Source organism: Cricetulus griseus, chromosome 2 (genome assembly GCF_003668045.3).
Source record: "Cricetulus griseus strain 17A/GY chromosome 2, alternate assembly CriGri-PICRH-1.0, whole genome shotgun sequence".
In the NCBI taxonomy this organism is placed as follows: Eukaryota; Metazoa; Chordata; class Mammalia; order Rodentia; family Cricetidae; genus Cricetulus; species Cricetulus griseus.
In genome coordinates, this window is record NC_048595.1 from 398,950,482 (window position 1) to 398,975,048 (window position 24,567).

The 24,567-nt window shown below is 38.3% G+C and overlaps 1 protein-coding gene across 5 annotated transcripts in view; it reads right to left on the bottom strand.

Annotated features, from left to right (window-relative positions):
* The window catches only part of LOC100764874 (cyclic AMP-dependent transcription factor ATF-7), an 85,923-nt gene that overhangs the window by 38,942 nt on the left and 22,414 nt on the right, over positions 1-24,567 (bottom strand). For 4 of the 5 annotated variants that reach the window (XM_027396711.2, XM_027396715.2, XM_027396714.2 and 1 more), the window contains exon 2: positions 23,178-23,246. The exons of the other annotated variant lie outside the window; for it this stretch is intronic. In XM_027396711.2, coding sequence (XP_027252512.1) covers positions 23,178-23,225 — 48 coding nt within the window. In that variant the 5' untranslated portion in view covers positions 23,226-23,246. The remainder of the gene's footprint in view (positions 1-23,177; positions 23,247-24,567) is intronic. 5 annotated transcript variants of the gene reach the window in all.

Below are 24,567 nucleotides of genomic sequence, written 5' to 3' on the forward strand. Positions count from 1 at the left end.
AGTCACTCTGAGATGCCTGCTTTCTCTTCAAGATGCTGTTTGCAAAGTGAGTCATACATCCTGCTCTGAATGCTTCATGGCTTTTGAATGAATCATTTCAAAGGACAGGATTATTCAACAAATAAATACAACCATAGCAGCAGTTGCTTATATGTGGCTTTGTGAGCAAGGTAATTTATAGAGGAAAAATATGGACAGGAAACTCCTTCCCAAAATATTCAAAGAGAAATGAAGGAGGAAAAAACTAGAGGGAACAGCCCCACGTAAACACCTATGGTAAATTCATTTGTCTACAGGTGAAGGGACTTTCTGTTTGAGAAGGTTACGTGATAAGAAGAAGGAAAAGACTTTGACAGCTAAGAGAACCTTTGAGCGCAGGTTTTCTGTGGTTGTTATTGTTGGTGCTGTTTTTTTTTTTTTTTTTTCTTCTTCTTCTTCTTCTTCTTCTTCTTCTTCTTCTTCTTCTTCTTCTTCTTCTTCTTCTTCTTCTTCTTCTTCTTCTTCTTCTTCTTCTTCTAAGATAAGGTTTCTCTATGTACTAGGACTAAAGGTGTGTGCTACCACACCTGGCTCTCCATTCTCCTTTTAATAACATTGTTATATTTTTCAGTAAAACCTAAGTCTGTGCCCAATGAACTACTGTCAAACAATGCCTTGCATAACTGGATTGCTTGGGGGTATGGCAAAGGTAAGACCACAGGTTCAAGGAAAATATAATTTGTCTCTTGACCCCTTCTGAACCTTTCTTTTTTGTTTGCCTCTTCTATAAAGGTTGAAAAGCTAGATATTCACTTTCCCTGTCTCCCACACACAACTTCAGTGGGGTAGAATGGGAGATAGTATTTCTGGGCAAGACTTTGTCTCCCTCATAAAAAGGCAGTCTTGGGACCACACTTTCTCATTCTCTGACAGTGAGGCAATAAGCAGGAGTATTAACAAGTAAATGTTAAAAATGATTCAGCAGAGAGGGGAAAGAATGGAAATATTTAATACTTCCTTAGGTGCTCAAACTCCTATTTCTGGATTCATTGTGTTATAAACACTCAGACAATTTTAAGCTATTGTTAGATACTTACAGGTAAAAATAATCCCCAACTAATACAAGGTAAGTTTCAGGATGTATAGTCTTCTTCATTTTCTATTTAAGGAACTCAGAAATGAGATGTGCCAAAAAATATATTATTTTACATCTTCATGAGTATCAACTTTATACTAATGGAAATTACATTTTCACATCTGTAAAACATACCAAAGACAATCTCATCATCACTTATGGCCCCAAGGTCCTTTGGAAACAATGGCTAAAAACTGTTTAGACTTTGGGGAAGAACATAACAGAGAGAGAGAGAGAGAGAGAGAGAGAGAGAGAGATGTTGCTAATACAACACTAAATGATGTTGCTCTTGAAACTGAAGCTGTTACAGATCACTCTTCGCTAAAGATGGAGTTTTAAATTAGAGCTCCATCTTCTCTTATTCTTGGCCATTTCTCTCCCGTAATATGTAATGTTTGGTTTTCTTCTCTTCTTTCTTTCTACTCCTAGAACTATATAGCCCAGGCTGGTCTTGATCTTAAAAGTCTTCCTAAGAATGCCTCCTAAGGGCTAGGATTACAAGCACTAACTACATTTGGCTGTGTCTTGTATGTTCTTTATTAGGTTCCACAGCCTTCTTGGGAACTATGCTTAAGAATTAGCAAAGGCAGATCTGTTATCTATTCCTAGATGGTAGTAGTTATATGTAAAGATGGATTAAACGCTCAATCAACTTTCTTTCTTTCCTTTTTTCTTTTGGTTTTTCGAGACAGGGTTCTCTGTATTGCTTTGGAGCCTGTCCTGGAACTTGCTCTGTGGACCAGGCTGGCTTTGAACTCACAGAGATCTGCCTGCCTCCCAAGTGCTGGGATTAAAGATGTGTACCACCAACGCCTGGAGCTCAACCAACTTTAAAGGACCAGTTCCTAGCGCCGGAGAAATCCCAGAAGTAATTTAGTAGGTCTGGTCCTGTGTCAGTTGCATGGTTAATTGCATTCTCCATGGTTTTGGGGACTCTAATGGTACCCCACAAGGATAACTTGAGTTCTTAATAAAGCAAGGAAACTTTTAAAAAAAAATTAATACAATCATACAGTTCTATAAAAGTTCTTACTAACATTATTCCTACTATTCGCAATCTTATCTAGTCCCAAATTTTTATTAGGATGTAATGAGATACCTCACAAATGGACAGTGCCACCATACTCAGCTGGTTGCTCCCTTCCAAAGGATGGCTCAGTGGTTAAGAGTTCTTCAGCTCTTATAGAGGACTTGAGTTCAGTTCCCAGCACTCACAACCAACCACCTTATAACTCCAACTTCAGGGGATCCCATGCCACCTGCTGGCCTCTGAGCGTACTGTACTCATGTGTACAAACCCATCACATATAAATTTAATTTTAAAAAATGTTTAAGGATATCAGGAATATTTTCCAAGCTTCTCTAGCCTGTTTTCTGGTGGTTTGCTAGCCATGTGACTGATACTCCTTAGCTAGTGGCAGCATAGAGCCAACCTTCCCATGGTGTTCTCCCTAAGTGTGTATCTGTGTCCAATTTTCTCTTTCACATGGATTTGAAACCCGATCTACTCTAATAGGACCTCACATTAATTACATGTACAATGAGGATGCTCTTGAACTTCTTCTGGTCTTCCTGCCTTCACCTCCCTAAATGCTGTGATTATAACCTTGCACAATCACACTCAGTTTATGTAGTGTTCGGAAATGAACCTAGGACTTTATGCATACTAGGTAAGCATTCTAACAACCAAGCTAGATCACCAGCCCTGACTTATTTTCTTTTCTGAGATGAAGTCTTGTTATGTTACCCAAGCTGGTCTGGAAATGGTAAAATCCTGTGATCCTGCTCATTCAGTCTTCCAGCATCTGGGATTACAGGCATGTGCTATTACACCAGGTCTAAACTATATTTCTTCTATTCACAAACCAAAATGATTGGCATTTCTGGTTTGTGATCTAGCATCTAAGGGGTTCAGAGCATCTTTCGATCCTAACAAGTAAAAAGCTGAACAAGTGAAAAACTAATAATTCTTTGGTCTATCAGAGAAGTAGAATCACAGTGCAAACTGCTATTCTCCATAATCCCCAACTCTGGTAAACACAGACTGTGGATACAATGTGACCAGATACTGTCTCCATGACTAACTCCTGCTATGACAGATTACAATTGTAATCCAAAATAAATTAAATTCTTTCTTCCTTAAACTGCTTTGGTTAAAGTATTTGCTTCAGCAACAAGACAAGCAACTGGCTGGGAGGTGGTGGTGCAGTCACTCTTTGTGAGTTCCAGGCCAGCCTGGTCTACAGACCTAGTTCCAGGACAGCTAGGGCTGTTACACAGAGAAACCCTGTATTGAAAAACAAAACAAAACAAGACAAAATTAAAAAAATAAAGACAAGCAAATAATATATTGAGAAACCTAGACTTGAGAAGACAAATACTATATGTTCTTTTTCATACACAGATCTTAATTTTTAATTTATATATTTGTATGTATATATGTAGATATGAGTGTGGGCACAAGTCATGAAAGGTTTTGAGGAAAAGGAGGAAGGCAATAGAATATTAAGGCAGAACTACTGAGTATACAAAGACTATAAGGGAAGGAGATGGGAATGGGGGAAAGAGGTAGGGAGGAGGATCAACAAAGAGAAATTACATAGTGAAACATATTACTTTGTATGCTAATTTACAAAATAAAAAAGATAGGAACAAATACATACTCCAAGAAATCATTGGAAAAGTAACAAAGTATTTTGAGGGCCAGTGAGACAGTTCAGTAGTAAAGAAGTTTTTGCCACCAAGCTTGAGTTATGGCTTGAATGATGGTTCAGCTGACAAAATGCGTAGCCATGCAAGACTGAGGACTTGAGTTTGGATCCCCAGCACACATGTAAAAGCCAGGTGTGGTAGCATCTGCCTATAATCTCACAGCTTGGGAGGCTGTGACAGGTAGGACACTGGAACTTGCTGGCCAGCAAGTCTAGCCAAATTAGTGGGATCCAAATTGGGTAAGACACTGCCTCAGGTATTACTTCCATGGAGCCCTTCCCACTCTCAGGATTTTTTTCTTATCTTTCCTTAATAAATATATGTTTGGGGAGAGAGCAAGAAAAGAAGAGAGGAAGGGAGGTAGAGACAGAGAGAAAGAATCTCAAGTATAACTCAAAAAATAAGGGGAAGTACAACAGAGGAAACTACCTGATGTCAACCTCTGGGTCCTATGTATACATGTGCACACACATAAACACACAGATACACCACATATGCACACATATACATACAAAAAGAATAAAAAGGAATAGTATATCCACAAATTTGATCATCTAAATGAAATAACCAATTAATTTCTTGAGAGATACAATCTGATAAAAACTCACACAATAAGAAATGGACAGCATGACATTGAACAGTTAATTTTCCAAAGCAGAAAGTACCAGGCACAGAGGGCATTCAGGTAAACTCCACTAAATACTGAAGGAAGAAATCATAACAGTTTTTTACAACCTCTTCCAGAGACAGAAGTAAAAGAAATGCTTCCTAACTCATTCTACGGCACCAGATTGTTCTAACACCAAAACTAGACAAAAACATTGCAAGAAAACTATAGACCAGTATCCCTCATGAACAAAAATTCAAAAGGCCACAAAATTATTAGCACGCTGAACCCAATAACTCATAAAAAGAATCATAACATGACTAAATGGAATTTATCTGAAGTATACAAGCCTGACTCAACCCTTGAAAAATCAATATAATCTAGCATACCAACAATAATTTAAAGAAAATTCATATCATATCAACAGATGCAGAAAAAGCATTTGATCAATGCCTTTTAATAATAAAAAACATTCTTAGTACACTAGGGCTAAGAATACAGGCTTGATATGAAGTATCTTCTTAGCATATACTTAGCTCTAAGTTTTTGTTTTGTTTTATATTGTTTTTTCAAGACAGAGCTTATCTGTGTAACAGCCGTGGCTGTCCTGAAACTTGCTTTGTAGACCAGGCTGGCCTCAAACTCACTGAGATCCACCTGCCTCTGCATTAAAGGCGTGGGCCACCACTGCCGGGCTAGCTCTAAGTTTTATACCTAGCACATATGTACATGGTTAACACACACACACACAGACACACACACACAGACACACACACACACAGAGAGAGAGAAACAGAGAGAGAGGCAGAGACAGAGAGAGACAGAGAGACACTTAACTTGATTTTTTTAAAAATCTATTTAGCTAGGCATGGTGATTCATACCTGTAATCCCTGTATTTAGGAGGTGGAGACAAGAAGATTACAAGTTCAATACTAACCTGAGCTACATAGCTCAAGAACTAGAGTAACATAATAAGACCCTCTCTCAAAACAAAAACAGAAGTAAATAAAAAAAAATCTACCCAAACTCTATAATTAACACCATATCGAGTGTTAAGCAACTTGAAGGTTTCCTACTAAGGTTGAGAAAAGTAGCCAGCAATTGAAGAATGACACTGAAGGCTGTCCTTTGGGTTAGGCATACACATAATAACTACACATAAGCTCAGGAATAAATTTCACAAAATAAGTACAATATCTACACAGGAAAACTACAAAACTAATGAAATATATTTTAAAAAACTAAATGAACAGAGAGACAGTCTCTGTCTATTCACAGAAGACTCAATACTGTTATGCTAGTTCTTCCAAACTTGATCTACAGGTTCAACACAACCTACTCAAAATCCCAGCAAGTCATCTAGTGATTGTAGATGAACTGAGCTTTAAGTTTAGAATTACCTGATCAATAGCTATCCAAAGAAAATAAGCATACAAAAAGAGGTTCAACACCAAGCTAGAAGTGCCTACATCTATATTCCCAGCACTTTAGAGGTACAGGCAAGAGGATTGAGAATTCAAGGCCATCCTCAGATATATACCAGATCAGCCCAGATCAGCCTGGACTACAAGAAATTATCTCAAAAACTGTAACAGGGGCTAGAGAGATGGCTCAGTAATTAAGAGCTCTTACAGGGAACTTGAGTTCAGTTCCCAGCACTCATGTGGGGCTCACAACTGCCTATAACTTCAGCTTCAGGAGATCTAACACTTCTGGCCTCTGCAGGCACCTGAACTCTCACATAACTACACATAACCACACATAACCATACTCACACACACACACTTAAAAATAAAGTTTAAGTCTAAAAGCAAAACAAAACTACAAGGATTGTATATAGCACATGCTTTAAAACCCAGCATTTGGGAGGCAGAGGCAGGTGGATCTGAGAGTTCAAGGCCAGCTAGGCTGGCCTACATACTGAGTTTCAGGATAGCCAGGGCTATACAGTGAGACCTTGTATCAAAAACAACAAGGAAGCTGCCGGGCGATGGTGGCACATGTCGTTAATCCCAGCACTTGGGAGGCACAGGCAGGTGGATCTCTGTGAGTGTGAGGCCAGCCTGGTCTAAGAGTGAGTTCCAGGACAGGTTTCAAGGCTACACAGAGAAAACCTGTCTCGAAAAATCAAAAAAACAAAACACAACAAGGGAGAGGGAGGAGGAAGGGGATGGAGGGAAGGAAGGAAAGAAGGGGAGGAAGGAGGGAGGGAAGGAGGGAGGGAGGAAGGAAGAAATGGTGGGGGGAATTACATGCTATCAGGTAACTGAACGTTTGAAACAGGGGCTGTTGAGAGATGGTTCAGTGGTTAAGAGCACTGGCTGTTCTTCCAGAGGTCCTGGGTTCAATTCCCAGCACCTACATTGCAGCTTACAACTAACTGTAACTCCAGTTCCAGAGGATCTGACATCCTTAGACAGGCATACATGTAGGCAAAACATCAATGCACATAAAATAAAAATAAGTAAATCATTTAAAAAGAAAGATAAAAGCAATAATGAAATACCAACACACACACATATTAGACATTCAAAAATCCAAAACCCTTAACAACAACAAATACTCATTAGGTTGAACATTGGGAACTCTCATTCTTTGCAGGAGGGATGCAAAATGGTACTTTGAGGACAGTTTGGCAACGTGTGTGTGTGTGTGTGTGTGTGTGTGTGTGTGTGTGTGTGTGTGTGTGTGTGTGTAGGCACACGCATACTATGGTATGTGGAGGTTAGAGGACAACGTTAGGGTGTACTGGTGTATTATGATTTATTAAAGCTTGCCTGAGGATTCAGAAAAGCAAAGTCAGCCACAAATCATAGAAGTCAGACACATACCTTTAATTCCAGCAGCCAAAAGCTAAGAGGTGGTGGTGCATACCTTTAATCCTAGGACTCAGGATTAAGAGGTAGACCGACTTTACCCAGATCTACACAAGAGTGAATCAGTCTAAAAGAGAATTACAGCTCACACCTTTAATCCCAAAATTAAGGAAGTGTATAAGACAGAAGCAAGGTCTCAGGGAGGCATTCACTCTCTAGCCACACTGAGAGTAAGGGCATTCATAATCCAGCCCACTGAGCACACCGAGGAGAGGCAGCAGTTTGAGACTTGGTTAAGAGCTCTAGTGTGGATCAGCTCTTTCAGCCTGAGGTAGTGGTAAGAGCTAGTGACCGCCTACTTTGCTTTTCTGATATTCAACTCGAAGTATCAGTCTCTGGGTCATTTAATTTTCATGTTACATTAGGGAGTCCATTTTCTCTCCTATCATGTGGAACTCAGACTGTGAGGCTTAGAAGCAAGCACCTTTACCTGCTGAGCCTTCTTGAAGGCTCCAATTTGGCTATTTCTCAGAAATGTAAACATACTTGTTCCAAATGATCTTGTGATTGTGCTCTTGAGTATTTACCTAAATGAATTAAAAATACATGTCCATACAAGAGCCTGCACATGTTAGAAATCATAATTATACAAACTGGAAGCAACCAAGATGTCCTTCATTAGGTGAATGGATAAATAAACTGTGACATCCGAAAACTGGGATACTATTCAGTACTACAAAGAAAGAGTTACCCAAAAAATTGCTACAAAGGAAACATAAATATATACTGGTAAGCAAAAGAAACTAATCTGATAAGGTTGTAACAGGCTATATGACTCCATCTAAATTCTGTTCTGGAAAAGATAAAACCATGAAGATAATAAAGAACATCGGTAGCCAAGAGAGGGAGGGATGAGTAAGCACAGTGCAGAGGATTTTTAGAAACTATTCCATTTGATATGACAATGACATAAACAAGTCATTATACTTTCGTTAAAACCTATAGAATGTGCAATATCAAGAGTGAACTCTAACATAAATTACAGACTGTGATAATGTGTCAGTGAAGGTTAATCAAATGTAACAAATGTAACAGTGCTTCAGTATGCTTACAGTGAGAAGGGTGGTACATTGTGCTGACAGGGGGTATATGAGGACTCTACTTCCTACTTAATTTTGTATGAACCTAAAATTGTCTTTAAATTTTTTATTAATAGGGCTGAAGATTTAGTTCAATTGGTACAGTGTTTGCCTAGCATGCAGGAGGCCCTCTCTTCAGTTTCCAGAACAGCATAAACAGAGCATGGTGTCTCACACCTGTAATTTTTTGAGACACAGTTTCCCTGTATAGCTCTGGCTGTCCTGGGACTTACTCTGTAGACCAGACAGGCCTTGAACTCAGAGATCAGTCTACCTCTGCCTCTCAGTGCAGGGATTAAAGACGTGCAACACAGGCCTGGCTAGCACACCTATAATCCTAAATAGCAGTAGGAGGATCAGGTCATCCTTAACTATATATGAGAATCTCAAAATATCAAAAAAAAGTAAAGTAAAACACACACACAAAACACCTAATATAAGTTAATATAGGAACAGAAAAAAGTTAAAAACTACCAAATAAGGCTAGAAATAGTAGCATAGTCTTATAATCCCACTTATTCGGGAAATGGGGGCAGGAAGAACAAATTCAGGGTCTACCTGGGTTACATATCCAGTTTAAAGTCAGCAGGTAATTCAGTGAGATTCCGTCTCAAAATAAAAACCAAACAGGACTGGAGATATAGTTCAGTGGTAGAATGCTTGGTCTCACATATCCAAGGCATTGGATTTGACCCCAAGTACTATCAAGGCCCCAACTAAATAGAGGTGATTAAATTGTTGAAAAGAGTGAAAATTAAGCTTGAGGGGGCTAGGCAAAATGGCACAAACACATAATCCATTAATTTGGAAGCTGAAGCAGGTGTACCAAGAGTTCAAGCCAGCCTAGGTTATGAGAGACCTTCTTTCAAGAATAAACAACCAGGGCTGGAGAGATGGTTCAGCAGGTAAGAGAGATTGCTATTATATAAGCCTGGTGACCTGAGTTTAGAACTGAATAAAAATCTGGTTGCAACAGTGAACATCTGTATCCCAGCACCCCTACCACAAGATAGGAGGCAGAGACAGAAGAATCACCCAGAAGCTCCCGAGTCAGCTAACCTAGACTATGCAGCACAGCAGCAGAAACAATCAGAAATATATACCCTGTCTTACCAAGTCAGAAAGTGAGAACTGACTCCCTAAACTATTCTCTGACCTCTATTAGCATGCAATTGCATATATGCATCACACTTATATCACACACACACACACACACACACACACACACACACACACACACACACACACAATCTAAAAAAATAAAGTTCCTGCCAAGTGTAGTAGGACCCACCTGAAATCTCAGCACTTGAAGGACTGAGGCCAAAGTCTCATTGAGAATCTGAAGTTAGCCTGGGCTACCCGGGCTATAGGAAACCCTACCTCAAAAACAAGGGGGACAACAATAGGAAGGGAAGGAGGGTAGAAGGAATGAAGGGAGGAAGAAAGGTCAATATCTGGGTTACACAGTGAATTGCAGGTCAGCCAGGGCTACACAGCAAGACCCCGGCTCAAAAAACAAACACACAAAGTAAAGCACAAAAGGAAAACCAACTTCTAAGAAATAATTGTTTTTTTCCTTGATAGAGCTCCAATCAAATCATGCTATAGCCACTGATTTTTCTATTGCTATTTCTTCTTTGTTTCAGACAGTATTCACAACCTTCTGTTTATGTGGTGGGAAGAAATGGCTTCCAAGAAAGGCTTAACCCATTGCATTTTATTAGATAAAAGAAAAAACAAAAAGCCATTCAACTCTGACAAGACTGATTATTGGCTATAGAAGAGCAAAATGTGTCCCCGAGGACTACAAGAATAGTCAACAAGATACAATATGTTCAAACCTTTAACCACTGCTCTGTCAAGAGCTACTGGGTATATGCGTACACAGTTCTTTCTTCTGGGCAGTCATGTGTGTTAACAGGAAGCAGCCTCCATAAAGCCCTCTTTAGCAGTAGTTTCAAATTCATAGGAAGGGAAAGAGTGCTGAAATAAAGCCTACTCTCTACTACTGCAACTACCCAGGTAAAATGTAAAGGAAAGACTGAAGAGGTAAGAGCGAACTGTTGAATCTAATGTGGCCTTTCATTAAACATAACCAAAATCTAGTTCCCAGGAAAATGCTAAGTAACTATTTTCATCTTCCTTTTTCAAAACAGCTTAAGGGAATTATAGTCTCTACCTTAATTATAAAAAGCACGCAGGAAAATGAAATAAAATGGCAAAGGACTGAAGTTATGACCATATACAGTAAAAAGATAAACATATTGTGTAAAAAGTGCTATCACTAGAGTGATGGACACAATTTGCCCAGTTTGGTATTAGATTGTCAAGTATGAGTACATACCACAACCAAGTTCTTTAACAATATCACATTTCAGCCGGGCATTGGTGACGCACGTCTTTAATTCCAGGCAGAGGCAGGTGGATCTCTGTGAGTTCGAGACCAGCCTGGTCTACACGAGCTAGTTCCAGGACAGCCTCCAAAGCCACAGAGAAACCCTGTCTCAAAAAAAAAAATTTTTTAAACATAGTAAATTGTAGTGTTCAAGTCAGCCAGATGGCTCAGCAGGTAGAGTGCTTGCTACTCAAATCTGATTAAGTCCTCAGAACCCAAAAGTTGGAAAAAAAGAGAACAGCTGGTTCCATAAAGTTCACCTGTACTTACATATACATAGCACACACACATTAATAAATACATAAACAATATCCATCCATCCATCCATCCATCCATCCATCCATCCATCCATCCATCCACTCACCCATCCATGGTTTTTCAAGATAGAGTTTCACTGTGTAATCCTGGCTGTCCTGGAACTCGCTCTGTAGACCAGTCTAGTCTCAAACTCAGAGATCCACCTGCCTCTGCCTCCCAAGTACTAGGATTAAAGGCATGCGCTACCACCTCTGGCTCATAAATGATCTTTCTAAGGAGCTTTCAAATATCCTATTAGATGGCCACTGTCTACCTGATAACTTCGTAGGAGACAAGTTTGCAGGTTTGTTTTTAAGTTGTTTATCTTTTCTTTGTATTTAGCTTTTTTTCCCTCTTTTTTAAAGATAGGGTCTCATGTAGCTGAAGCTGACCTTGAATTTTTGAGGACTGTAAGCTTCTGTCCTCCTGCCTCCACCAATGGAGTGTTGAGACCTTAAGAATGTGCCACCATGCCTGTTTATGATGTAGTACTATAATGCTGAGGATCACATGAATGCTAGACATGCACTCTACGAAGTCAGCTACAACCTTAGTTTGTTTCTTGTTTTTGAGACAAAATCTTTGTATGCAGTCCAGGCTGATCTTGAACTCACAATCTCCCTGCCTCAGCCTCCAGTACTAAGATTACAGGTCTGTATCACCAGTATACTTCTACCAACATGCCCTGCCCCTACACACATAAAGATATAGACAGATGCATTCTCAAACAACTAAATGGTCTATCAGAAGCACCAAGTAAAATAAACAAAATGGCAGTATGGGTCACCCAGAGTGATGATTTTGATAGGTTGTGATCCTGTCAAATGATGCACACATAGTATTGCAGGCTCCAGTTAGATATTTCCTACTGTTACATGCAGAGTTAACATAATCTATATTTGTAAGTTGAGGAACTATCAGAATAAAATTAATGCATATTAAGAGCATTTCCAAGAGAAGCTAAGGACATTCAGACAAAAAACACACACAACCTTCATGGTAACTATTAACCATTAGACTCTTATTTCTACTTCTATACATTTTTGTCAGAAATTATTATACATAAATATTTCCATGTATTTACCTAGTTATTTGTTTTCAAACAATGGAAAATGCATTTGTGTACCACAGTTTGTAATGCAGGAGGAAAAAAACATATCTATAGAGATGCTATGATGTCAAAGAAGAGGAAGATGTGATATGTGAGCAGAAAAGAAATTTGTTATTCCACAGAATAGATCCTCCACAAAATCACAAGCCAAAACATCTATGAAAAGAATGTTAATAGTGATTACTAGATAGAAAATACAACTCAGTACATTGTTGAATACTTCTAATTGTTATCAGTTTGGCGGTTTTTAGAACAAAAACTCCATTACTACAAAGGCAAGAACCCAGATACCTTCTTTTGCCTTTTGGGAACATACAGGCTTCAAAATCAAGGTAAGAAAGAAGAGAACAAAGGAAGTAACAAGACCTAGCATTCACAAAGGTGACAGACACTACAATGCTTCTTTGGTCCTACTGACAAAGGACAGTGAAGTCATGACTCTTAGATTCTAGTTTTCTAGTTCTGTCTATATTTCTAGTTGGTTAAAAATTAATCTCTTTCCCTCTCTCCCTCCCCCCTCTGTCTTTGAGATAAGGTCCCACTATATATTCATGGATGTCTTGGAACTTGATATGTGGGCAAGGCTGGTTTCATATTGTAAGCCACCACCTGCTCCCCCGCCCGGTGTCCGTGTCCATGTGTGTGTGTGTGTCCGTGTGTCCGTGTCCGTGTGTCCGTGTGTCCGTGTGTGTGTGTGCGTGTGTGTGCGTGTGTGTGTGTACAGGCATGTGATGAACACATGTGTATGCATGTGTGGAGGCCATTGGTTTGATGCCTTTCACTCTCCCTTGTGACAAAGTATCCCATTGGCCTAGAATTCACCAAACAGGGTATACTGACTGACTAGGAAGACCAGAAATCTGCATGGATTTCTGCAACTGGATTACAAGTGCATACAATCATACCAGGCATTTTACATGGATTCTGGGCTCTAACTCGGTATACACAAAAACACAGACATACGCAGGCATAGAAATAGAAAATGACCATTTATTAGGGGTACAAGAGGAGGGAGGGAGAATGGGGGGGTGAATTGCTGGAACACAAGGGATTTTTTAGGGCAAAAGGGGTTTTTCTAGGGCCGTGAAAACTATTCAGTATGATTTTGTAATGGAAAATATATATCCTTATAAATTTGTCAAAATCCACAGAGGGTACACACAAAGAATGAACCCTAATGAAATCCATAGATTTTAGTCAGTAACAATATATAAATATTTTCTAACCATTTATCACAAATGTGACATATTAATTTAAGATGCTAAAAAGAGAAACTGTGAGGTAGAAGAAAAAGATATATGGAATTCTGTGAACACACTCAATGGTTTTGTATATACAGAAAATGCCCCCCAAAATCTATTAATTTTCAAAAAAGGAAACACTGGTCAATAATGTTTTCACAGTACAAGGGTCTAATAAGAACCAAAATAAGAGGAATGCAAAAAAGAAAAAAAGAAAAGAAAAAAGAAAAAAACAGAAAAACTTTATAGCTTGTTCTCAATCCAGAAAGGAAAGCAACCAAAGACAAGGAATGAAGCTTGAGAAAAGGAGGAATGTGTGAGAAAAAAAAGCAGCTCTCACAATGACAACTTACAGGGATTAATGGTTAAACATCGAAAACTTATTTCCCATTCAGGAAGGAAAAAAAAAAAAAAGCCAAGAGGCTTATAGGGGAGACTGAGATTCTCAGCAGAAAAATAACCACCATTAAGCCTCTGGTGTCACCCTGATGCCTCTCCATGTGGCTAAGAAATCAGCTTGTCATTTTAACTTGTGCTGATGCCAATCTCTAAGGCAGATTGAGCTATTTTTCAGGAAAATCAAGGGATAATTGCTTAGTATCAAAGATCTGGCCCTTGGGAGGATAAGGAGCTGCTCCTTCTGCCACAGTACGATTTTTTTCTAGAAAAGTATAAATGACTCTTTAAGATGCCGTGTCTGTCATAAGCGGAGCTTCAATTTTGACCGCCAGTCTGCTGAATGCCGAATGGAGCACTTAGCTTTCGATACAGTGACTGAAAGAACAAAGCAAAGCTAGATTTATTCTGCAGAGCCACTTGGGTTTTTCAAAGGCAAAAGGGAAAAACTCCTTTCTTCTAATCCAGGGAATTATAAATTTTGTCTGGGATCTAAAGACAGCTATGCTTGCTCAAAATCTGGCATCGTGGATGTGAACACGATTTAAAAGCTGGAATGATGGCTGGCAATTTGAACATTTAGAACAGAAGTTGGTTCAGCACTTCAATCTGCCAGCAAAATCAGAAGCCACACAAAGCACATGGAGATGCCAGACTGGGAGCAAGCTAATTTCACAAAACTCATTCTCTTCTCTCTTGTACTTCAAGCAGTCCAGATTCTTATCAAGCATAATCTTAGACAGCAAATTTTGCTGCACAAAGAAATTCAAATCAAATCACCAAGATACTATTCTCAATTTTTTTCTTCACGATAATTCCCTTCTTAAAATCTTATCCTTAAAAAGCAAAATCTCACTAGAATAAGATATTAACAACATTTTCCCACACAACTCCTATTATCTCTTCAGGATGAGAACTCAAGAAGAAAAGCTTTCTTTCAAATATCCAAACTAGAAAATAATAGCCATATGCTACAATTTAAAGGACAGTGCACCTCTTTGATTAAACAGATCCAACTGTCAAAGTGAGACTTGAGAGAGAAGATGCTGAATTTCTGATTAAAATATTTTGGTTATCTATAACATACAAACACAGAAAAAGGAAACCAAAAATGTAGTAATACTGAAGTCTATTTTAAGTTTGTAAATGTGCATTACTATGCTGAACAACTATTCTGTAACAGGCATAGAAGTAAAGGAATCAGTAATAATGAAACACTGCACAGATAAGCAGTTCAAGATTCCCCCAAAAAATACATTGAAAGAGGATCAAAATAAAGATGATTTGCTTTATAAATAATATTAGCAAAACAATACATGTCTTAAGTTTAAGGCCTGAAACTGAGCTAAATTTCTACTACCTTGGCCACTGTAACTCTTTCAAAAAGGTTTGTTATTTGTTGATGAAACCTCAAGATCAAACCAGGATTTGACCAAACTCCCCCTGAAGGAGCTTTTCTCAAAGTATTATCAAGTTCATTTAAAAAACCAAAACAAAACAACATAGTGTGTTGCTTAAATTAATCAGATTACAACCCTGTGAGCAGAATGCTGGTATCTTCTTTCTTCTCTTAAGAAAGACCTTCCAGAAAGTCCCTCTCACATTTGTTCATAATGCATACTTTATTGATATTTCTTTTTCTCTCTAAATGGCCGGGAGGGAAGAAGAGCGCCATAGTCACTGTGTGTGGTTAGTAATGGCACTTTTACTTGTCATCGTACAAAGCCTGTTAAATATTTACAACACAGACAGCAATATCTAGTCCTAAACACCCAGTTGTGAGTTTGAATTTTTTTAGAAATAAATCTATGACAAGTTTTCACCAGCAAAATGCCAGAAGACTTTACTAATAGCTTCAAGAGACCCAGCGGGTCCAGAGGAGCAGTTATAGGCCATCTGGTGATTACTTATTATTATTTATACAGCACAGTTGATGTACACACAGATGTGTTATGAATCCACATACAGAGAAGCCCTAACAAGGACTTCTGATACAATGTGACTACTGAGCAAGTCAATATGCATTAAAGAACTGCATTAACCAGAAAGAGACAGAACACTGGCTTTCTCTTTTTAATATGACAAATTACCTGGAAGATTATTTGGTAAAAGAATGATGAGTTCTATATAATGACAGTATCCTGCCAGTCAAAAATCTAGCTGTATGTGATTTTGCAAATAGTGAAGGAAGAGACTATCAGATCCAGAAGGCACCTTATAAACTTATCAATTTGTTAAAAAGTAACAAATAAATAAATAGCAAAATAAATGGGTGTGGGGGAGGAGTGTAGGCTTGGAAAGAACTATTGAGATAGAAAGATACAGTATTTTATTTTACTTTATTCTAGAAGGAATGTGCTCAGAACAATTCCAACACTCCCATTTTGTAACATTTGGTTGTATACAGGAAAACCAAGAGTGAATAAATAAAAAATTTCACTTTAATTTCCTGTTTACAGCTCCACTTTTGGTTTTATTTGTTTGTTGGGAGGGGCAGAGGGAAAACAGGCTAAAGCAAGGATACTTTAATATATTCTTTTAATAATAGCATAATAAATAATAACAAAGCTAAAATTAACCAATTATACGTGTTTAAGGCAAGTATCAAGAGATCAGATCTGACATTAAGAAACCAGAGTTTAATTACTTGCTCTTAACACCTCTGGAGATTTTTAAATCCTAGTCTCAATTTATGTATATAATACATAAATGGCCTAGTTCCACCACAGGTTACATAAAATCACAGAATTCTCAAAGCAGACTGGAAGTTGTTGCAAAATCAACATTTTACAAAAAATAAGGTTAACATTTGGCCTAATTGTGCAATTGTGTGTAGTATATTTTCAGCTGCCTGACAGCATGTAGTCACTCTTACCAGATGGGAACTAGATGAATTATTGAATGAAATATGAATTATTAAATGAAAATTTGAGTTTTTTTTTTAAAAAAACTCTTAGCAGGGGGTAAGAAAGAAAAGCTTATTTGTTTGCCTGAAATTGCTTTCACCTGTCATAGCATGTAAACACAGCATACACCACCACAATGGCATTTGCCTACCTGATCCATTTGTTTCCTGGTTATTTTTCAATTCATGATGCTCCCCTAACGTAAAGCATGAGTAATCAACATCATGTCATTCTTCTTTGCTTTTCTTTTTGCTCATGCCAGTAATTGGGAAACTTGCCAAAGGGATATAGGATGAAAGATCCAGAGTCTCATAGTATCAATATGGCCCTTTTAATGGGAAATCGAGGATAACAGAAATAATCTCTATAGATTTGTGTTATACAGACAATAAAACATATACCTTTGTAGCATGCCAGCATTTAACCAATCATAGGAGCTATTTGTTGCCTCATCTATTACAAAGCAATAGAGATTTAAGGGATAATGCTCATGGAGGCAAAGGATACAAAGCAATAAACAGCTTTGGAGGCTGGTTAAATGCCAAGTGAAGCCAGGCCTACAACACCATAAACATCATTCCTACCATGACAAGATATGGAGGTACAAGAAGCCGCTCTCAATCCCACTACAACTGGATGACACTGTTACTCTTTTTTTTTTTTAAAGATGAGGTCTCATTTAATCCAGATGATCTCAAACTTTCTATACAACTAAGGCCCTGGAGGTCTGTGTACTCAAGGAGAAAAGAGATCTTCAGAGTAGATACCTGGGGTCACACTGGACAGAGAAATAATTTCCCTTAAGGACAGGATTGATAAACATAGTTACAACAGTGGTTGACAATAAAATACTGTTCTCAGAGGAAATGTCCTGTTCTTCAGCAACAACCTACACAATAAACAGAAACAACCAGCTTCTACTTGAAGACTTGATGATATCCAGAAATTTTATTTAAATCTGCATAATATGTTCTATAAACCAGCATATGGCTCTGAGAGGAAGACACAGCAGTATGGAATCTCTTGATTCCTTGGCAATAAAAGCTGAGGAGACAGCTCTATTGGTAAAGTGCTTGCCATGATGGCACGAGGATCTGAGTGTGATCTCCAGCACCCACATGAAAAGCCAGGTATGGTGGCTCTCACTTGCAATTGCAGACTTGAGGAGTCAGAGAAATGCAGATTCCTAGGGTTTTCTGGTCAGCTAGCCAGTCTAGCCTAATCAGTAAGCTCCAGGTCTCAGTGAGAGATCCTGTTTCAGACTGTTGAACACACAAACTCAAAGTGGCTGTAACTGCATGCTCAAAATATGCACAGGATCAAGCCAACCAAAATTCCAGCATGGATAGGGGAGGGGCTCATGAAGTTCTATCCCTAGCTGAGGAGCTATTGACAACTGGTGACTGTCGGAGCTGGGAGAATCAGTGTTTTTAGGAATATGGCCCTGGAAGGCTACCCATGCTCTAGCAGATGGTACTACACCCAAGAATACAGAAAGCAATAAGTAGATTCAGTGGATTTAAGAAAAAAAAAAAAAAAGAGCACTCGAAGTTAGGAGGGAAAAGGGGGGCAGAGAAGGAAATGGAGGGAAAGGAAATAAAAAAGCCAAGATGGATGATGGATCCTGATGAATGACACCCAAGGCTGATCTCTTGCCTCCACATGCATATACACACATGCATGTATATACACATCTATAAACATGAATTTGCATACACACACACACACACAAAGAAGCAACCTAAAGTAGGTTAGCTGCACATGAAATAACATCTCAAATTTAGGATTTCTGATAATGACATAGTAAACTTGCTCCCATTCTATTGGCTTTATAATAGACTTTGAAGTAAAAGTGGCACCCCAAAATATTAAAAACTTACAGGACTTAGCAGGAAATGATGGTATATAAATGTACTTATTCCCAGCTATTTGGGAGGCTGAGGCAAGAGGATCACTTGTGCCCAGGAGTTCTGTAGTAGCCTGGGCAATATAATGAAGATCCACTTTTCCTTACAAGACTTTCTAGATTCAGCATCAATTATATCTCTATTATCTTAACAGAAACAAAAAGGCAAGTCTACTTTATAATTGCAATGTTTTTGTTCATTTGCTTTAGTTTTCCAAGACAGGGTTTCTCTGTGTAGCCTATCCTGGCACTTGCTCTGGAGACCAGGCTGGCCTCAAACTCACAGAGATCCGCCTACCTCTGCCTCCCGAGTGCTGGGATTAAAGGCCTGTGCCACCAACACCCGGCCAATAAGTACTTTTAAACAGAAGCTTTTTGTTTGTTTGTTTTTTCTTTTCTTTTTTTCAGTGTTGGGGATTGAACCAGAGTCTCATTTTTTTTTCTTCACATTTTTTAAGATTTTTCAGGTGGTGGTGGTGCATGCCTTTAATCCCAGCACTTGGGAGGCAGAGGTAGGTGGATCTGAGTTTGAGGCCAGCATGGTGTACAGAGCGAGTCCCAGGGCAACCAGGATTACACAGAGAAAACCTGTGTCAGAACAAATAAACAAGAAGATTCAGCTTTAATTCACATGCATATATGTATATGAATGTTATAGGCATATATGTATATGAATGTTAGATCCTCTAGAAATGGAGTTACAGGTGCTTGAGAGCCACCATGTGCACGCTAGGAATCAAACTGAAGTCCTCTGCAAGAGAAGTACATACTGAACCATCTCTCTCCAGCCCCTTAACTATGGTCTCAAGAGCACCAGGCAAGCACTCGGAGACAGAGCTACATCTCAGGGCTTTTATTTTTTGAGGCAGGGTTTCAGAAAGTTGCTTAGACTGTCCTTGAACTTGTGATCCTCTTTCCTTAGTTTACCAGATGTCTGGAATTACAGGTATGTTTAAGTGCACAGGGCGCTTAAATAGATGCTACCTTATAATTGCTTCAAAATCCCACACAACTCCATTCAACTAGGCCTCTGTCAAAGGGATATCTGGGGGACTGTTGCCTTAACAACACTAACCCATTCTCAGGAGGTAGCTCAGCTCTATTAACGATTGCTTGTACCACATTCCATAGAGAGGTTTTAGCAAGAATATTGTTTTTCCTAAGTTCTTCATGAGCTTGATGAGGCCTCAGGAGAAACAGTCTCAATGGGCCAATAGGAATAAGGGTACTAAAAAGCTTATCATCTGTCTTTTCACACAGGAATGCAGACAGCACAATTTTCAGTAGCCATTTTTTTAAGTACATGTAGTGTATTTAGAATTCAGCTGTGTCACATCAGACTGACTGTTGGGAAGTAGATCATGAACACAATCCAAAAATAACAGCCATTAAAAACCTAGCAACCAAAACATGTTTATGTATCCATTGAAAGCCTGGTAGTTTTGATTATATAGTGGAGGGTATAATCAACTAGTCTATTTTAGGTAAATTTTCCTTTCACCTTCCCTTAATATTAAACTAAATGGTAATTTCTGAGTTTAAAGATGCATATGGTAGAGTCTGCACAAGGAATAGATATAGAAACAAAGTAGAATTCCCATAGTTCTCTTTGGGAGCTGAAGACCCAGAGCCTTATACAAATTCATGTACATTTAGCTCTATTGAGCTAAATCACCAACCCCACAATTAAAAAAAAGTTTTTCTGTTTGTTTTTTATCTTATATGTATGACTGTTTTGTCTGCAAGTATGCTTTGCTCTGTGTGCTTGTAGTTCCCATGAAGGTCAGAAGACAGTGTTGGATCCCCTGGAATTGAAGTTACACATGTTTGTGAGCTGCCATATAGGTACTCAGAATCAAACCTGGGTGCTCTGCAACACTGACAGTGCTCTTAACTTTGGAGCCAACTCTTTCTCCTTACCACTGTTTTTTGAGACTTTTCTAAGACAGGTCCTAACCCATGCCTTCTAAAGATTAGATTCTTTCCTGGGATTTACATAGCCTTTTTTGTTTCTACCACATTTGGAATAAATATTCGAAGTCAATAACAAGTAGCTTACAAGTAACTTAAAGGCCTCTGGGTAGTTCTAAAATGAAGCTGTTTCAAGATTTAAGGACGTTCAATGGCATGCCAACTGGTTGTTGGTTTTACCAAATTTTCATCTTCTGCCACATTTTCTCTATTTCACACAGTATGAGGTAATCACAAGTGTCTGCTGAAAATCCTACTCTAGAGCTATTTGTTACCAGATCTCAGAAGAAATCTAAAGAATGGACTAAATATAGCTGGAGAACAATAATCTTACCTAAATGAACAGTTTCTGATATGCAAAGAGGGTAAAGGGATGAGTCACACTTCCACCAAACTCTTAAGATGGGGTTTTCTAACCTATTAAAGAAGTGATGATGTCAAGTTCCAAGTGCCATATTCAACTTCCCACTAGGGGGAAAAAGCTATCCAAACCCTAAAGACCTTACAGTGAGTCATAGAAACCAACACACAATTTGGAAATGTGGGGAAAGGCTCACAAACAAAGCCCAACAAAACTGAGAAACCAAAGTAAAAATCCTTACTACTTTTTTTTTCTAGTACTAAATACATTTTAAACTTTTTTTTTTTTTTTTTTGAGACAGGGTTTCTCTGTGTGACTCTGGCTGTCTTGGAACTTGCTCTGTAAACCAGGCTGGCTTCAGGAGATCTGCCTGCCTCAGCCTCTCAAGTGCTGGGAATAAAGAAATGAGCCACGGTGCACTTTAAAGCTTTTTAAATATATATATATATATATATATATATATATATATGTATATATATATATATATATATATATTGTAAGTACAGGTGCACACATGGAGGGTTGGAGGTTAATTTTGAGAGTTCACTCTTTCTTTTTACCCTTCTACAATGAGATCCAATATAAAATTCAGGTTGTTAGGTCTGTTCAGCAAGTACTTTTACCCTTTCAACCATTTTGGCCCCACCCTGAAAAGATCACTTTTTCTCTGCCTCTGGGTACTATTATTAAAAGTGTGCACCCTCATGTCTGGTTCACAAAAAATTTTTTTTGGGTTTGTTTGTGAGGCAAGGTCTCATGTAGCCTGGGCTGTCCAGAGATGGTGGCACACACCCTTAGGGTAGATCTTTGTGGATTTGAGGTCAGCATGGTTTATTACATAAGGTGTTCCAGGGCAGCCAGGGCTACACAGTGAGATCCTGTCTTATAAAATAAAAAAAATTAAAAAAAAAAAGCACACATGAGGAAAGTAAATTCACCTAATTTTCAAGCAGTACAGGGCACCACTATGTCAGCTGCTGGACTCACAGCAAAGGCATCATGAAATTCACACACATAAATCTGGAGGGATCATTTCACATATTCTACCTTAATATACTATTTGAAAATGGAAATATACCTACACTTGTTAAAAAAAAATTAACAAGGAAGAAAATATACTCTAGGATGCTTAATACTGCAGAATACAATGTTTTGGTTTAGGTATCTTACCAGAAAGTTTCAGCATTTATTGAAATATGGAATATTCTTTCTATTTCTTGATCCATCATCATCTCATCTACCTCTCAAATTCCAATTCTAAGCTCTTTTTTTTTTAATATTTACAATTTGTAATAGAACCAGTCTGCCATCTCACATAACATCAGTAAGTGTCACTGGACAGTTAGATGACATAACGCTAACTGAGATTAGTTAGATAGTTGAGATTCTATAAAATGGAAGGCAAATAAAACTTTTATCCATTTTTCCATCATTTGTAGAAGCATTAGAAAAAGATCTAGGAAAAAAGTTAATATATTAAATGAAAAACAAGGCAATTTCAACAGAATTATTTTATAAAAAAAAGTATATGAAACACATCTGACATATAATGCACACACACACACACACACACACACACACACACACACATACAATTATGTGGGAGCTGACATATAGAACAACACATGTCATGGTATCAGGCAGGGAAATGTTTGTAGAATACCACTGGAGGGATCGCAAGTTCTATGTTGGGCTTGGCTGTTCCTGATGGAAGTACCTGCCTTAGCTGTTAACTCAATTTTTCTGGATCAGCAATCAAAAGAAGCATTTCTTTTTTCATATTTGAGAAACCCTCAGAGACTCAGAAATTGGAGGCTTACAATAAATGGGAACATTCTTAGCTGACTCTCTAAATATATTAAGCAGACTTTTATATACCTGAAGGTCAAGAAGAAGACATTTCTAATCTTGTATGTTTAGATGGATACTTTTAGAAAGGAAGAGAAAGTAACATGTATTCTTTAACAGTGTGTGTTGGAAAACAAACACCAGTAGAATAACAAGATGGAAGAAAGCAAGGCAGATTTCATTACGGCGGAGTGCCTACACTTCCTCATAACTTGGATTTACACACTGCAAATCCTCTGATCTGATTACCTCCAGTGATCACGTAAAATACCGGCTTTAAACTCTTTGCCTTAGTGATAAAACAGCCACTTTGATTCACAACAAGACATTCACAATAAAGTATATTGTAAACGTACCTGTCCACAGCCCGGGGCATTGCACACAAACGGTCTGTCGTCTCCCATATTTCATAAAGCAGAGCAGAGCTGAGGGGGGGAAGGAGTAGGGGAAAAGTTATGTTAAATACGCTGGAGAAAAAAAAATGCGCTTCAAAAATATCAAGCCTAGAAACAGGTGTTCCAAGAATGCCATCTATCAAAGCTGTAAACACAGGCTACTTTGGGGAGACTCATTAGACAGGTGGAATATGATCTACTGTGCCTCAATTGAAACTTTTAATTAGGAAAATTCAGACTTAAATAGTCCAAGAATTTTAAACCTTTGCTAGGTTTTTCCTCTTTCTACTACAGTATATAACACATTTCTCCAGTCTACTGAATTACAACCAGTGCAGCTCTCTCTGTCAATAAATTTACCTAACGCTTGATTCGGAAGCCATATTTCTGAACTAGAGAAGACCAAATTTGTCATTTAATTAATTAAGGGATTATAGGAGGGGTGCTCCATTTTACAAGGCTATAATCTGGCTCCCTGGTGTATAAACTACGACACTGTTGGCAAGGGTCGTTTATCCCAGATTATTGCCAAAGAAAACAAAGCACCCATCCTATTGAACTACATGGGAAATTATTTTCATTAATAAAAAAATAAAAATAAAAACTTCCCCTCCCCACTGGGAGCCTCCTCCCTCTCCCCCCACCAGCCGTCTGTGGCAAATGAAGAAATATCAGTGCCCTTCCCCCCCTCTGATTCTATTTATGGCTAGGTTTTTAAAAGCAGCAATAAAACAAATGTCGACTCTTTGGGGGTTTACTGGGTGAATATGTTCCGGCTGTTTGTGCTGCTCTCGGCCAGAGTTCTTAGGCTGCTCTGTTGCAGCCAACAGATGTGTGCTGCTGCAGGGGATAAAAGAAATGCACTTAAAGGCACCACCATCCATCCCCTCTATTTCTCTGAAGAATTTAACAGAATTTATATTGCTTTTTTAAATGACTAAAGCTAATCTCTTGAAATGCCTATCAAAATTCTTTGTCAAAAACAATAAATACAATCTGAATATGTTGTAGAAATTTCTCATATTCCAACTAAGAATAACAACCAGGCAGAGATGGAATAATGACTAGAAATGCAAATCACAATAAAATATTCTAAAAAATAAACAATATTTTGGAAGAGTCAAAGAGAAAACTGGAAGAATAAAAGTAGTCTTATAGAACAAGGTTCTAAGGACATTTTCACACAACTATCTGTAACACAGAACAATACATAAAAAGATGTGAACAATGGAAGATGAGCAAGGAATGATTGTTGAACTATGCCTGGAAGTAACTTCAGAACTGTAAGCAAATTTCAAATTTCATATTGAAGATAAACCAAAATGTGAGGTCAATCTCAGTCAGGCTTGCA